Source organism: Artemia franciscana, chromosome 6, assembly GCF_032884065.1.
Source record: "Artemia franciscana chromosome 6, ASM3288406v1, whole genome shotgun sequence".
NCBI classification, from domain to species: Eukaryota; Metazoa; Arthropoda; class Branchiopoda; order Anostraca; family Artemiidae; genus Artemia; species Artemia franciscana.
The window spans coordinates 31,719,024-31,736,582 of record NC_088868.1 but is presented as its reverse complement, the minus strand read 5'-3'; the positions used below and the strand labels follow the sequence as shown (position 1 = coordinate 31,736,582).

At 37.1% G+C, this 17,559-nt stretch overlaps 1 protein-coding gene across 1 annotated transcript in view; it reads right to left on the bottom strand.

Annotated features, from left to right (window-relative positions):
• Positions 1-17,559, bottom strand: part of LOC136028318 (uncharacterized) — a 63,957-nt gene that overhangs the window by 37,163 nt on the left and 9,235 nt on the right. Inside the window, exon 4 of the mRNA XM_065706086.1 lies at positions 14,829-15,030. Within this exon, the coding sequence (XP_065562158.1) occupies positions 14,829-15,030 (202 nt within the window). The remainder of the gene's footprint in view (positions 1-14,828; positions 15,031-17,559) is intronic.

Below are 17,559 nucleotides of genomic sequence, written 5' to 3'. Positions count from 1 at the left end.
CTCTTACAAAACAGAAATAATTCTTATAAAATACAGACAGTTCTACAAAATCCAAATAGTTCTTACAAAACAGAAATAACTCTTAGGAAATACAAAAAAGTGTTTTACATGAATCCAAAATACTTCTAGCAGAATTCTATCATTTCTCCCAGAGACCCGTCGTAATATTGCATAAAATACAATTGATTTTATTAGTCTCACTAGAAACTTAAGATTCAATTCTGTGAAAAAATTTTACCTTCCTATCTCAACAACATTCTACAGTTAAAAAATAAATTTCAGGTAACTAAATCAAGGCTCGTCAGAGGTTAAGGTCTGTGATATCAAAGGAAGAACCGTAATGGTAAGCAATCCATTTTATTTCTGTTTTTAATTTAATTTTTTTAGTTGTTCATTCCCCCCAATTACCCGTAAACCCCCTCTAGTCGGGGATCATGGAGCCCTTCAGAGGGCTCCATGTCCAACTCAGGGGACCCCTGATGTCAAAAATTTTATACTAGAGAACTTTTGTCTCGTATAAATCAATTAGTATTGTTTTTTTAGACGGAACTTACGATCACTCATGCCCCCCCACCAGCCCTGAACCCCTTCAAAATGACCCTCGTAGACCCTTATATCCTCATAGTAACCCAAAACTCCTTCTGGGCAACCTTCAGAGGGTCCCATGACCAAGCTATGTTAAACATTATAGCCCCGAAATGGAATTAGTACCGTGTCAAGAGAAAAAATGATGAATCATTTTATGGAACGAATTTGAAACATTCAAAAAAAGTTTATGATGATATGAATAATATGTATTATTGCACATACCATTATTTCAATAAAAAATCTCGTTGCATTACTTTGTTATGTTTCCATTTTTTTAGGGCATGCTAGTAGAACCATCATTTAGAATATTTATTCAAAAGTCAGAGATGCAAGAACTGGAATATTCAGACATAGGCACTACTAACGGGCTGATAGGTGATGTAGGAGAGTCTAAGATAGTTTAAAGATTTGATCAATATGAACTGTGAAAATTGAGGCAGAATTTTCCATACATCCGTAAAAGTACCAAGAACCTTGAAAATGAAAGGATCTTAATCGATTAGACCAGTAAAAGCACAAAGAAGAGAAACGATGAAATGAGATTTGAATCGAATGGACCACTAGAATAACCAACATCAGAGACAATGAAGGAAGTATATAAATAAATTGATTAGTTGAAGTACCAAGAGCACTAAAAGTGAAATAGGGCTGGAAATACTTTGCTTGATAAATTTACCAAGAACAGTCAAAATAAAAGGGGGCTTTAACGTAAAAGTAGCATGAACAGTGAAAATGAAACAGGATTTGAAACGATTTGAACAGTAAAAGTACCTATAACAGTAAAAGTGAAAGGGAATTATATTCGAATTGGTCTGTAAAACACCAAGAACAGTGAAACCGAAACAGGATTGAATAGGTTTGACCAGTAAAAGTATGAAAAAGAGAGACAATGAAATGAGATTTTAATCGATTTGACCAATAGAAGTACCTACAACAGAGACAATGAAATGAGTTTTTGAATAAATTGATGAATTGGGGCTTGGAACACTTGGACTTATAAATGGTTCAATAAAAGTGAAAATAAAAAAAATATTTAAACCGCTTTGATTAATAAAAGTACCAAGAACCGTGAAAACGAAATGGGATTTGAATTAGTTTTATCAGTATCCGTGAAAATCAAAGGGTTTCTTAACCGGTAGGATCAGTAAAATTAGAATGAATAATGAAAGTGAAACAGGATTTGAAACGATTTAAACAGTAAAAGTACCAGGAACCGTGGAAATGAGAGAGGATTTTTATCGATTTGATATGTACAAGCACCAAGAACAGTAAAAATGAAACGGGATTTAAACAGATCTGACCAGTAAAAGTATAAAGAAAAGAAACAATGAAATGAGATTTAAATCAATTTGACCACTAGAAATACCAACAACAAAAACAATGAAATGAGGATTTTATAAATTGATCAGTTAAAGTATCAAGAATTCTGAAAATGAAATGAGGCTTAAAACACTTTTACGTATAAATGGAACCAAGAAAAGTGAAAACAAAAGGGGGTTTAAACCGGTTTGATCAGTAAAAGTCCTCGTAAAAATATGATCATACACCGCGTGCAAGCTTGGCAGTAGTGCACATGTCTGAATATTCCTGCTCAACCGCCCTGATGCTCACTGGTAGAGAACTCCAGTCTGCAGTTCCAAGAAACTTTAATCGAAATCCTGATTTTGTGCTATTCTTAAGCTCAATCGCCAATTTATCACTATTCCTCGTATCATATCCATGAATATCACTGTTAGCACGGTAATTGTCACGAAAAACATCTGGGACTAAATTATGCACGCACTGGAAAACGAAAACTGCTGCTTGATGATCCCGCAGTTGTGTAATTCGCATCACATTCACATGTGTCATTCTCTTGCCATGGTACTTGATTCATTTTGGCGTCACATTTAGCAGCGTAGCTTGCCCTTGGGGCCTTCTGAAGGATGACTGGAGGGGGCTTTAGGCTGATTGGAGGATATAGAGGTCTTCGAATGTTTACTCGAGGGGGTTCAGGGCTGGTCTAGGGGGGGGCGAAGAATGACCACAAGCTCCTTAAAAAAAATTACTAATTGATTCATATGAAACAAAAGCTCCATAATGTGAAGTGTATTGACATTAGAGGCCCCTGGAGTGGGACATTAGGTCGGCTCAATGCTGCCTTGAGGGGGCTCAGGGTTGGTCTGAGCATGGAGAAATACAGATTCCCTCTACAGAAATCGTATTAGTTGATTCATAGGTGGCAATGTCCACAGGTACAAAATTTATTGACATTAGGGTCCCAGAAGTTGGACATAGAGCCCTCTGAAGCTTAGTCGAAGGGGTCTCTTGGTTAGTGGAAGGACTTGGGACTCTCTGAGGGTTGATTCGAGCGGTTCATTGCTGATTGGAGGGCATAAATGACAATAAGCACTCTTTGAAAACTCTCATACTAATTTCTTAATATGAGACAGAAGTTCTCTAGCATAAAATACATTGGCATTGGAGCCCTGAAGGAGGACAAGAAGCTTTTTTTGAAGCGGTGACAGTTATAGCGTAAGGGGAAAGGTATTGAGGAGGGAGGCATCCATTCTTATATGGAATATTTCTGTTCGTATTCAAATAATTTAGGTAAATCTGTCTCACCCTCCATAAAACACGCCGCTCCTCCTCACGGAAAGCTCGGTGGAAATCTCACCCAACGTAAGGTAACCCCTTCCCTTCCAATTTCCTCCAGAAATTTCTGTCCTTGCTGAGAATCTCCAATCTCCGTGAAATTGCTTGCAAACGATTCAGCCTGAGAAATTCTCTTTAGCATTCTTTGCCCTTAGCGTCTAGGAGGTTATTAAGATATCTCATTTCCAATCTGAAATTATGCAACACAATTTTGGTGCACCAGGGACATTCTTGTTTCATTTAAGTATGCTTATTCAGGTTTTTATAGTGATAAATAAAAATAAACAAGTTTTTTGAAATGAAAGTAAGGAGTGACATTAAAACTTAAAACGAACAGAAATTACTCCGTATATGAAAGGGGCTTTTCCTCCTGGACGCCCCGCTCTTTACGCTAAAATTTTTTATTGTTTTAAAAAGTAGAGTTGCGAGAAAGAATCAAAGAGTTGCGAGAAAGGACAAAGACTAAATTTGATGAAACTTATATACTTAAAATCAGCATAAAAATCCGATTCTTTTTATACATCTTTTAGCATCGAAATTCCGTTTTTTAAGAGTTTCGTTTACTATTGAGCCGGGTCGCTCCTTACTACAGTTCCTTACCACGAACAGTTTGATTGCAATATTTCGAAGGTTATTAAGACATTTCATTGCTAATCTGAAATCATGCGAAACAATTTTGGTTCATTGCCAATCTGAAATTATACAACACTATTGTGGTGCACCATAGACAATCTATTGTCATTTATGTTTGCTTATTCAGGTTTTTATGGTGATTGTATTATTTCTGAGGTTACTAAGATATCTCATTGCCAATCTGAAATTATACGACACAATTTTGGTGCACCAGAGATTTTGTCATTCATGTGTGGTTATTCAGGTGTTTATGGTGACAACACTATTGTGGTGCACCATAGACAATCTATTGTCATTTATGTTTGCTTATTCAGGTTTTTATGGTGATTGTATTATTTCTGAGGTTACTAAGATATCTCATTGCCAATCTGAAATTATACGACACAATTTTGGTGCACCAGAGATTTTGTCATTCATGTGTGGTTATTCAGGTGTTTATGGTGACAACACTATTGTGGTGCACCATAGACAATCTATTGTCATTTATGTTTGCTTATTCAGGTTTTTATGGTGATTGTATTATTTCTGAGGTTACTAAGATATCTCATTGCCAATCTGAAATTATACGACACAATTTTGGTGCACCAGAGATTTTGTCATTCATGTGTGGTTATTCAGGTGTTTATGGTGACAACACTATTGTGGTGCACCATAGACAATCTATTGTCATTTATGTTTGCTTATTCAGGTTTTTATGGTGATTGTATTATTTCTGAGGTTACTAAGATATCTCATTGCCAATCTGAAATTATACGACACAATTTTGGTGCACCAGAGATTTTGTCATTCATGTGTGGTTATTCAGGTGTTTATGGTGATAGCCATATTTTGGACGTTACTAAGATATCTCATTGCCAATCTGAAATTATACGACACAATTTTGGTGCACCAGAGATTTTGTCATTCATGTGTGGTTATTCAGGTGTTTATGGTGATAGCCATATTTCTGAGGTTACTAAGATATCTCATTGCCAATCTGAAATTATACGACACAATTTTTGTGCACCAGAGATTTTGTCATTCATGTGTGGTTATTCAGGTTTTTATGGTGATAGCCATATTTTGGACGTTACTAAGATATCTCATTTCCAATCTGAAATTATACGACAGAATTTTGGATCACCAGAGACAACCTTTTGTCATTTATGTGTGCAAATTCAGGTTTTTATAGTGATTGCATTATTTCGGAGGTTATTAAAGTATCTCATCGCCAATCTGAAATTATTCGAGACAATTTGGAGTAGCAGAAAGAATCTTTTTATCATTTTGTCATTTTGTTATGTTTTTTGTCATCTTTTGTCATTTTTAGAGGTTACTAACATATCTCATATCCAATCTGAAAATATATGAGACACAATTTTGTGCACCACAGACAGTCTTTTGTCATTTCTATGTGCTTATTCAAGCTTTTATAAAGATTACAGTATTTGGGGTTGTTATGAGATCTCATTGCCAATTTGAAATTATACAAGGAACAATTTGGTGTACCAGAGACAAGCTTTTGTAATTTCTGTGTGCTTATTCAGACTTTTATAGTGATTAGTTAAAAAAAAATTTCCTCAAAATAAATTTTTTAAAGAAAAACAAAGCACTCCATTAAATCAAAAGTGAGCAAAAATAAACCCAAATAAATTAGAAAGCGTGAAACTACCACTAATCAGCATCGATAAATAAATGAAACCAAAAACAAACTAAAATTAGAACTAGATCTACTTTGCATAGGCAACGTGAGGTGCTGCGGCAACCTTTGTTCGGCTTTGCCGAGTAAAGTGTTGCGAGAGCAACACTTTGGTTATGTTTCCTGGTTTTGGTTTTGTAAGGATCTTAAAATAAATACTAGATGCACCAACTCGCAAAAGTGGCAAACCCCTCATTGCAACTAGAAAAAGTTGCAGACCCTTCATCGCTTAAGGTGAGTTTAGCCTAACAACCAATTTATACTTACAAGTCCCCTACATGTCTTACCACTGGAACCAAATTGGTCTTACCATCAAATACACCGGAAACAAATAATAGGTACACCAAATAGCAAAATTTGCGAAACCCTCATTGCCGAAGATGATTATGAGCTGACAGTCGCCTGTTGCTTAAAAATCCCCTATATGTCTCACAATTGGTATCGGCCTATTTTTGGTTCTAGTATATACCTTACAACTGAAGTTGTCAACCCATTTAAACTCAAACTGGTATATCTCATGAAGGAATTTTTTGACCAAAAAATGGATGACATGTACTTTGATCAGCTCATCAAGAGCTATCTATTACCATCGAAAAAAAAATCTATCTGTCTTAGTTCAAAAGTTGACTTTTTTGCCGTAAGCCAAGCTTCTAAAGTCATCTTTTAGAAAGTAGCAAAAGATAAACTCTAACTTATTTAGCAATGAGAGAACTTTTAAATTTTAAGAGGCACATCTGATATCATTTCTGTATCGGCCTACTTTTGGTTTCAGTGTGTACCTTACTACTAAAGTTGTCAACCCCCTTAAACTTTCAAACTGGTATATCTCATGAAGGAATTTTTCTACCAAAAAATGGCTGACATGTACTTTGATTAGCTCATCAAGAGCTATCGACTGCTGTCAAAAAAAATTTATCCTGTCTTAGTTCAAAAGTTGACTTTTTTGCCGTAGGCAAAGCTTGTAACGTCATTACTTAGAAAAGAGCAAAGGATAAACTCTAATTTTTTTAGCAATGAGAGAACTTTCAAAGTTTAGGAGGTGCATCTGATACCATTTCTCTACCGCAATCCCAAGTGCGAAAAACCGAATGAGAAACGAGTAGAAACACAAGCAAAAACCATCCTTTTTGACCCCAGCAAAGAGTTCTACGAAGATTTTGATAATGCAAAATCATATTCATCGATCCGGCCTAAGGTCTACACTTTCCACAAAAACCGTAGAGGTTATACCCTTACCACTTTCTAGGAATAAGCTGAAATCGGGGTTTTAGGAAAAAACACGACAAAACCAAAGTTTTGCTCTCGCTACACAATAAACAATCGAGTCAAACTCAAAACGAGCAGAAATTAAGATGAGTAGGGCTTGAGACCTCTATGCCTTCCCAATCCTAGAACATTGGCATTTGTTGAAGCATGGAGGGTCATAGAATCATGGAGAGGTTCCCTCTCTGAATACCTCATTAGCACGTAATTTATTCATATTGGGGGGGGGGAGTCGTGGAGTAGTACATGGGACCCTCTGAAGGTTGGCCTATGTCGGGGCTCTGGGTTGGTAGGGGTATGGAGCATCACAAGTTCCTTCTCAAATTCCATGTTGAATGATTCATGTGGTGAAATGTTCGCTAACATAAAATTCATTCATGTTGGGAGCTCCCTGGAGGGATTGCATGAAGGACCTCCTAAGGTTGGCCCGATTAGAGGAGGGTCAATTTTAGACTAGATCTGTCGGATAAATTCCTTTAAGAGCAATTCTTTCAAGTTTTATTGGACACGGTTTGGCTGGTATTTATATGTCACCGTAAGAAAATAGGTAATATTAAAGGTAAAACTTTTGACCTGATCAAATATCCAAGATTCAGGTCAAAACCCGATGGATTACAAAATTAATGTATCAATTTATACCCGTTCTCGAAAACTCTCCATGCTTGGATGAGATTAGCTTCAAAGGGATATTTCTGCAGAAAATTCGAATCAGATCATGCGTTCGCAATAAGATAAAAAGTTAAAAATTAAATGGTCATCTAAAAAGGGCGAAAAGTTAATGGGACTTTTCACTCTGAATTCACTCTGAAATCCGATTTTTCACATGGAATCTATAGAGAATACTAAGTAAAACACGTTTCTATGATTCAAATATGTTCCACGCAACCAGAGAGCTCTTGTCTTGGTTAAGAAAGAACCGTCTCAATGAAAAATTCCAAACAGTGTCACGGAGCAGCCACGTCGTGCCAAGTTAGGAATGACAATAGGTGCCAGACGGTACCATGGGCCAGTCACTGAATGCTATAGGCCTTGAATTGACATGGATTATAATGAGGGGTTGGCTTACAAAAATATAAACAAGTGGAGCTAAATGTTCATTTGTTTTAATGTGTGAAAATGATTAAAGTCCGATATAATCTTCAACTCAACTAGTTGAGTTGAAGATTATACTAGTTGAAGATCAACTAGTTCAGTCTTCAACTAGCTTTCATTCAGTGCGGACGAACAAAAAATAACATTTTTCTGGATATTACCTTGCTTTTGAAGCGTGAACATAAGCTAAATTAGACGGATTATTTTTTCAAGTTACAAGGATAAACTATTATGAAAGTGTAAAGATTGAATCTCATTATCTACGTCACTCGTACAAATACCGATCTACCTGTGTTTGCTGAGAAATTGTGCAAAAAAGATTGGATTTGTTTGTTTTGCTAATTAATGGATTATCTGACGTTGAGTCTGGAACTGTGTGTGAACTGGATTTATTTCATGGGATGCAGCCTAATAGACTAGTACATAACGCTATATTAAATTTTGCCGTGCGGGCGAAATCAAAAGGTAATGCAAATGCCGATATTATCAAAACTGGTTGCGATTTTTTCGCCGACGATTTGGTGAGCGAAGCGAAGAAAACAATTTGGTCTGTGGCGAATTATGCTACTCGACCAAGTGAAAGGCTGAAAGTTGCTGATACATTTGCAGACATTTTGAAAGTTTTAGACTACTGTGATAAGAATTCAGTGGAACTGCCGAAGTTTGTCATATACGAACCGGACGAAGTCCCCACAATTCCTGGCGAGGCAAGCGCTACGTTAACCCGCAAGGTAAATGATTTATGTCTAGAATTTAAGAATTTTGTGTCTATGGCTAAAGCAGAGAGCCTATGTTGCCGTTCAGCGAGTAGTGTCCCAGGCCCCGCCAACCCTGTAACAGTCAATCCCCAGACATCCTATGCCGTTGTTCTTAAAATGCCAAAGTCTCTTGATAATCCCATTGCTCGCAAGCAGTTTTTGGATACCATCTGCCCCAACTCAGCCGAAATAAGTGAGCTAAAAAAGGTGAGACAGGACTGGAAATTATTCGTCAAGTCCAAATCTTCTGCTGAAAAGATCGCTGAGAAAATGAAAGTTAGTAAGCCTGAGGTCTCTGCCATGCTCAAAGAGAAAATGTTTATTGCTGTTTTGAAAAAGGTTCCACCTAGTATGACCCAGACTGATATAGAATCCCTTGTTCCATGTGCATTAAAAGCAATAGAAATCGGTAGCTTTGAGCGCTCCAAAGTGTTCAAGCTGTATTTCGGGACCAGTAAGGATCTCGAAGACTTTCTTGCAGTCTCAGTCCGAATCGGTTATGAGAAGCTGCCTGCTGAAGAATTCAAATTTCTCCCGAAAAGATGTTATTCGTGCCATAGAGTTGGTCACTTAGCGACTAATTGCGTATTGACGCCTATATGTGGTCGTTGTGGTGCTTCTGATCACACATCCACGAAGGATAATTTGTGCACTAAAGATATGTACTGCATTATATGCAAAAAGAAAGGCCATACATGCTATAACATAAGATGTCCGGCTAATAAAGCGATAATCAATATGAATTCCCTACCAAAATGAATCTAGAACCCGCTTGTGCTAAGCATGCAGTTGCAACGTGGAATTTAAATGGAAATATCCTTAACTGGTCTATTTTTATCGAGGACCTTCTTTCAAGATATGATATTGTGTGTTTGCAGGAACATTTTGCAACCTCTCTCAGCCTTCCGTTATTGAACCTGTCACCAAACCATCAAGTTTTTACAGTTGCAGCCAAACGCTCTAGCACTCATGGCCGGCCATCTGGTGGCCTTGCGACTTACGTTAGATCCTCTCTATCAACTTCTATGTTTGACTCGGCATTAGACTTTCTCGCTATCAAAATGCATGATATTGTTATAGTGAATGTTTACCTCCCTACGGACTATCGTGATGATCGATCAGATAGACAGTTTGCCATAAGTATTGCAAGGCTATCCAAATGTATTGATAAAATAAAAAAGCATGGACTTTTGTGTCTGATAACAGGTGACTTTAACTGTGATCTTGAAAACCCGAGCGGCAACAACAGTTCAAGTTCTAATCGTGCTAATATGTTACTCGGTATGTTAGGTGATGAATTTATACTCGCGTCTAAGAATAAGAATTTTTCATATATTCATAATTCGGGAAGTATGTCAAACCTAGATCATGTTATGCACACTCAATCACTTACACCGAGTGAGGTTCTTGTTTCTGATTCAAATTTTACATCTGACCATTTTCCATTGTTTTTCAATATTGATTTAAATAGTAGTGTTCCGCCTCCTCCTGGAAGGCTCCAGAAGCGTCCTTATTTTGTTTGTGATTGGAAACGTGCGTCTATGAGTTCATTTCAGTCGACTTGTGATGAACTTGTTTCAAAAATCCGCGTTCCTTTTGATCTGCTGATGGTTAGTTCTAAGAACCATCCGGCGGAATCACGAATTCGGTTGAATATTTATTGTGGTGAGCTTGTGCACGCATTACGTCTCGCTGAACAATCAGCTGTACCATTTAGACGGGTGTGGCCTGGTACCGAAGTACCAGGCTGGTCTGCAAATGTTAATCTTCAAAACGCGTGTAGTTCGGCAAAATTCTGGCTTTCGGTTTGGCGTGAGGCTGGATGTCCTCGAGACGGGTGGGTGAATAAGCTTCGAATTCATAGTAAACGTAAATTCGCGAAAGAACTTTCACTACACCGTAGTGCAATTATTCGTTCTTCATCTCAGGCTATCCTTACCCACCCAAATAAACTTTGGTCTTCATTGTTTAAAGAAAGATCTCATGTAACAATGACCTCAATATCTCGAGATAATTGGGTTCAGCATTATAGAAATGAATTTTCGGCTCCTGATATCAAGCTACAAAAAAGCTTCGGTGTGAAACTGGATGATTTCTTCTCACGAAAGCGAGAAGAAAACAGTCCGGGTATTAAAATTACGAGGTGTTCTATCCGTTCTGCTATTAGAAAACTAAAAAAAAAGAAATCGCGCGGTTGTGATGGTATATCAATTCAGCACCTGCTGTTTTGCAGCGAGCTGTTCCTTGAGCACCTTGCCCTGCTTTTTCAAATAATTTTTAACCTGGGTATAGTGCCTGATTCTTTTTCAATAGGAATATTAACACCTGTGCCTAAAAAGGGAAAGCCACTTAGCCAGTGCTCGTCTTTCCGACCTATAACTGTGGCTACAGTTTTTTGTAAGTTATTTGAGGCACTTATTGTCGATGAACTGCGGTCGAAATGCACAGTCCCAGACCATCAATTCGGTTTTCAGCCTAGTCTTGGTAGTGGTCACGCTCTTTCTGCTCTTGTTTCGGCTTTGATAGATGCTGAGAAAAGCGGTGAGAGCATAGCTCTCGCTGCACATGATGTCAGAAGGGCCTTTGATTCACTAATTCATGAGCAGATTATTTTAGATATGGGCCTAGTAGGTGTTGATCCAAGTATGTTAAACCCTTTATATGATATGTATAAAAATTTAAAAGCTAGGCTTAAGCTACCAATAACACCAAACCTGACAAATAACCCGGTACTCCCCGTTGAAAAAGGTGTAAGGCAGGGTGCATTGACATCACCTACCGCATTTAATAACAGCATCGTTAAACCACATTCTAAGTCAAATCTGACATACATTCTGAGAGGAATTGATCTATCGTTAATAAGCTATGCAGACGATGTACTTAATTTGAGCCGCCTCCTTCACGGTTTAGAGGAGAATTTTATCCAGCTTCAAGTAGAATATGGAAAAATAGGCCTTCAGTTTAACGAAAAGAAATCTGATGTGTTATTATTTAATGCTAAGCAAGGGTCTGCTGTTGATGTTAGGCTGGGTGGTGCTACTGTTCGGCTTGCCGAATACATAGTTTATTTGGGGATCCCTATTGGTCGGTCTATGCTTGAAACACGTCATCTTTTGCAGAGTCATCTGCAGAAGCGGATCTCTTTAGCGTATAGCCGTGTTGTAGTTTATAAGCGTCAGTTTGATCGGCGGATTTTGGCCCATCTATATAATGCAATGGCACTTCCTCATTATCTGTATCTAAGTCCCTTTTGGAGGATTTTCCAAAAGGAAGATAAGAAAAAATTGCGGTCTACATATTATAAATATGCAAAGTACCTCTTACGGCTTCCACCATGGACAAGTAACCGTATTGTGACAAGTCGGTATGGGATCATCAACCCTAATGAAGCAATATTAGCCCAAATCGCCAGATATAACTCTAAAATTGTTACTCATCCTTGGGCAATTATTTTGAGGCAATAGGTTTTTTATTTTTTGTAGTTAGATACTCATGTGTTCTTTATTTTTCTTGTGTGTTGTGTATTCTTCTGTAGTGAGTTTTTTTTTTTTTTTTTTTTTTTTTTTTTTTGATGGGAATTAAATATGCATGTATGTATGTATGTATTCCTGTACAGTGATATTTAAAGTTGTATGTATGCAAAAGCGGTTCAGTGCTTCATCGAATGTTCTTTATAAATTATTCCATTGTTGTGATGTTTCTTTCTTTTTTTTTTTTTCATATTCCTTTTTTTTTGTCGTTTTGTCTGTATACTCCGTCTCTGTTTACTTTGTATTGTATGACGGGTTAGAAATAAAATAAATAAATAAATAAATAATTGACCTAAAAAAAACACAAAATATTTAATTACACAAATTTAAAACATGATCTATATCAAGAAATTGGCTGAAAACGAATAAGTGATGATGATAGAAGCAACAGGGTAGCATGAATCAGCCATAGAGTGCCACGGAAAGCTGCAGTTCCAATTAGTGCCACAGAACAGTGCCATGGGGACGTGAACCGCCTTGGAATATCACGAGGGGATGGCTTACAAAAACAGACCATTGGAATTAAAGCACCATTTTTATCAAGAAAATGTCTGAAAATGCATTAGAAATGATAATAGGCACCTATGAGTACCCTGTGCCAGCCACAGAGTGCCATAGGCCGGGTATTACCATGGAGTATCATGAAGGGCTGGTTTGCGAAAACATGAAGAAATGGAAATTAAATACGTATTTTCTTCAAAAAATTTATGAAAATGCTTAGGGGGTAATATGATTGACTTGTAAAAAAAAAACAATAATTTAAAGCAAGATTTATATCAAGAAAATTGCTGAAAACGCTTAAGTGATTATGATAGATGCCACAGAGTAGCACGGGTCAGCCACAAGTTCCACATAGTCATAAACTGCCATGGGGGATATCAGAATGGGTTGGGACTGTCCTGGACTGTAATGATCCATTTGATAAGGGCCATAAAGCCAGATGTCACTTGGGCCACAGATTACCATGTGTCATGAACAGTAATGGTCCATGGATGGTAATTAATTTCTTATTATCTCATCCAATAGTTTCATCATTTGCTTCAATAGGGTAATCCCACAGAAAAATGAATCAGGTCTTGAGTTTGTAATAAAATAAAATTACGAATTGAATGGTCACCTTACGAGTAATCATAGTACACTTACAAAAAACCGTGTCGTCGTCTAGGTCGCGTCAAACAGTTAACAGCAATGGACTTTAAATTTCCTTATCCCTTTGATTACCATAGGGAAGTATCACCTATTAACCTGAATTCTGATGTTTTCCAATAAATTAAAAAAAAAATACTAAGTAAACGCGTCTCTATTATTGAAAAATGGGCCACGCCATTAAAGAGGCATAGTCCAGGTTTTTTTAAAAAAAGGTTTGTCTTCATGAAAAGCTCGACCACCTCTGGGCAATAGACTAAATACACAATACCACTCATATAAAACCATCATCCTAATTTAAATTTCCATAAATATGATGTGCCAAACCTATTTCCACAAATCGATTGCTCCATCTCTCCCTTCCAGTAAAAATGATTTTCCTAGAAATTCAAACACTTGTAGTGTGCCAAGTACATTGTGTGACGAGGTCGCTTGAATTTTCAGGAGAATGGAGTGAAAAACAGACCTCATTGACAAAGTCGTTTGAATTTCCGTATTTAAATATTAGACCAAGGTTTTGAAACGACTCAAAGAACGTCTTGTAGAAAAATATCTTAAAAAGGTCTTGAAATGTCTTTAAAAACGTCTTGAAGACCTTCTTGAAGAAAAATGTCTTTCTAAACATCTTGAAATGTCTTGAAATATGGCTTGAAGAACGTCCTGAATAAAAACTTCTTGATGTGAAAAACAAGCGAGATTTGCAAGACGTTAATTTTTTGTAAATAAGAATGATTCAAAATCGAAAAAACATTTTCCTTGTTAAACATTTTACTAAGTCACCACTTCTCTCTCTAGGGGATCATTTTTTTACATCCGAGATATTCCCCACTTGATTAGCGTCTTGAAGAAGGCCCTGAGGGGAAAACATCTTGAAGAAAAAGCAATATTGAAGAAATACATCTCCTAAACTATTACGTAACAACCACGTGTGAACAAAAACCTCTCCTAGGATTTATGCATTTTCAGTATCTTTTCCTAGAATTAATCCATTTTTATTCCCTCAATTAAACATTGATCCCATGAATAAGAGCCTAAATACTGTACATTAATTACGATGAAGCTATTTGAATCACTCAAATTAAGCTGAATACATTCACCCTTTAGATGGAAGGGTGGAGGACTAGCCAAAGTGTTAAATCTCGCGCTCCCTCTCATCTGTCGGTATTGGCAAGTTAAGATCATGGATACCCCGTAACAAAGTTACGTAACGCATCAAGCAATGGAAACAGTAGAAAATATTTTATAGACGGTGATATCCCGGGAAAAGGGCATTTTCAGCGTAGCGAATATTATACTTGGAAAGAGGGTCATTCAGTGAATTGAATGGAACAATTCGTTTTCTGTTTATTTTTAAGGTGTCTCCTGTCCACTAGGTTGAGCTAAGAAAGCTCATGCTTACCACCCTACCGAAACAAAATCTACAAATAAATACCATTGCAATACCGTTTCCGTGCTTTTAACAGATGCCAAGTTTATTTAGCTCTGAACAGAAGACAAAAACCTTACCATTTCGTTCGAGTCGGTGATGGAATCGTCACGAATCTGGGCAGCAGCTACACTTACTGATACGAACTGTATCAAGGTAAGGATAAATATACTAATGGTAAATCCATCGCTATAAGGTAGTCTTGTGAACATATAGATGGAGCTTGTGATGGCTGTAGACAGAGAGAGTAAAGCGACCAAAATATAAAATAGGAAGAGAGCACTAGAATTAAAAGTAAATTAGGAATTAAGGAAATATTAAATTCAGAGAAATGAAGAAAAGAAAATAGCTGAGGCTGAGAAAAGAAATAGTTCCCGAAATTGTAAATAACAGAAAAAATATTATACAAGGCCTTAACATAAACCGATAATAAAACACAAATCTTATCAACACAAAGTTGGTGAAACAAAGAATCTAAATCTACATAAAGGGTCCTAAAATCTATGGTTACCACCTCAGTTCAACAGGAACCATGAAATTCGAATCTGTCAAACAGTTGGTGGCAACGCATTGTGAGTAAAGAGCGCCCCGGTTCAATAGTAAGCTAAGCTCTAAAAAATAGAATTTTGATACAAGTAGATATATCAAAAAAATTAGATTTTTATGTTGATTTCACATATGCAAGTTTCATTAAGTTTAGTCTTGCACATCAAAGGTTACGAGCATGAGAAAATTTGCCTCATTTTCAAAAACAGTAGTGAACACCCCTAAAAGTCACAGAATCCTAATGAAAATCACATCACCAGATTTAACGCATTAAAGAACCCTACTGTAAAGGTTTCAAGCTTCTGTCTGCAAAAATATGGAATTTTGTAAATTTTTTCTCTCTTTCTTTTTGCCAGAAGAAAGAGCATGGATGCTTGTTTATCTGTTTTGTTTTTTTTTTATTTTTTTTTCCAACGTGACCGTATCAGCCCATTGGTCCTAAATATCGTGACAGGTCTCATTCGGACGGAAATATTGAAGGGCAACTAGACCCCTTCCCCCAACCCTTTTTTCCAAAAAATCATCCGATTAAAATTTTGAGATAGGCATTTTTTTATCATAGTTGAAAAGCCCCATAAATATGCCTTTTATTATAACATGAACCCCCCCCCCCCCACAGCCCCAGAGGAAGGTATTTAAATTACAAAATTGCCAATTGTTTAGGCGTAGTATTTGTTATTGGGAATCATGCATAAATTTTAAGGTGGGAAGACGAATTTTCTGCTGAGGGTTTTTCCATGGGGGAACTTTCCATGGGGAGGGAAGATTCTAGGGGGTGAACTTGTCAAAGGAAATTATACACAGGGGGAAATTTCCTGAATTCTTATACAAAAATCTTTCTATATTTCTTACTCTCTCTCTTTTCCGTCTCCATTTTACGCCTGGAGTTTAATCAATTTTTACGCGTAGAGTGGAGATAATTGCCGTGTGTAAACTTTCATCGGGATTGAATTATCTAGAAAACATATCCGTGGGGAGGGTTCTCCATGGAGATGGGGCCAGATTTTCTTCTATTAATAAAAAAAAAAATCAGAAATTAAACATAAAAAACAAGTTTTTCAGTTTAAAGTAAGGAGCAGCATTAAAACTTAAAACAAACAGAAATTTTTACATTAACGAAGCGGGCTGCCTCCTCCTCAAGACCTTGCTTTTGCTTACGCTAAAGTTTGAATTGTGTCCCAATTCTTTAGGGACAACTCCTGAAACACAGAGTTCGTTTAATTGGAACAATATGAAGCTTTTATTTCGAAAGCACTAGAAAACTTTAGCGTAAGGATGAGGCAACGCCCTTCGTATAGGGAATTACGGGCTGGTACGGGATAAGGAGTAGAACTGGGTAGGCCTTTTTAGATGACAAAGAGGTACTGCGTCAAGCGGCAATAGCTACAACTACTTCTGCTGGGTATAGCTGAACTACGGCATCAATGTTCGCTTAGTTTCCTTTCGTTTGATAAGTGAACCTGGTGAATTTGCTGTTATTTGCTGTTGGATTGCAACTTTTATTGATGTGTAACCAAGGTAAGGTCAATACACTTCTTTGTGTTACAACTATAGTAAGTCAAACTTGTAGTTTGTTCAATGGGCTTTGTTTAGTCACCTTATAGTATCTTTACTTGAAATTTTTGCGTGGCCATAACATCCCAATAATAAGACGTGTTTCTGGGGCGGAACGGGTGGGGGAAATGGGGAATTACCAATTCCTACCTGCATTATTTTTGATCTGACCAGTCGTTAAAATTGGGTCAGTAACTTTTCTTAATTTGTTTTCAGATGGTTCGTGTGTACTAGAAAAAGACAAACAGGAAATCCTTGTCTACTGAGGCAATGAACAATGCTGTTGATGCGGTTATTTCTGGTCGATGTGGCTTCCTGAAGACTTCTAATGAGCTTGAGATTCCCCAAACTACTCTTGAAAGATACGTTAAGATTACAAGGAAAATCCTGAGTGTGTGATTGTTAAAACTGCTGGGAAGTTTCAAGCCGTGTTTACCCAAGAATAGGAACTTGAGCTTGTGACGTAGGCTACTTAAAAACTATGGAGACACGGTTATTTAGTCTGACCATGAAGAACTTACGTACCTTAGCTTACCAGTTATCTCAAAGAAACGCCATAGCTCATAGATGTCGAAATGAAATAGCTGCTCAAGACTGGGTCAACAGAATTTTTAAGAGAAATCCTATTCTGTCTATTCGTAAGCCCGAGTCAACATCTGGTGCAAGAGCTATGGGATTTAATAGAATGGGTGCGAATAGTTTCTTTTTCAC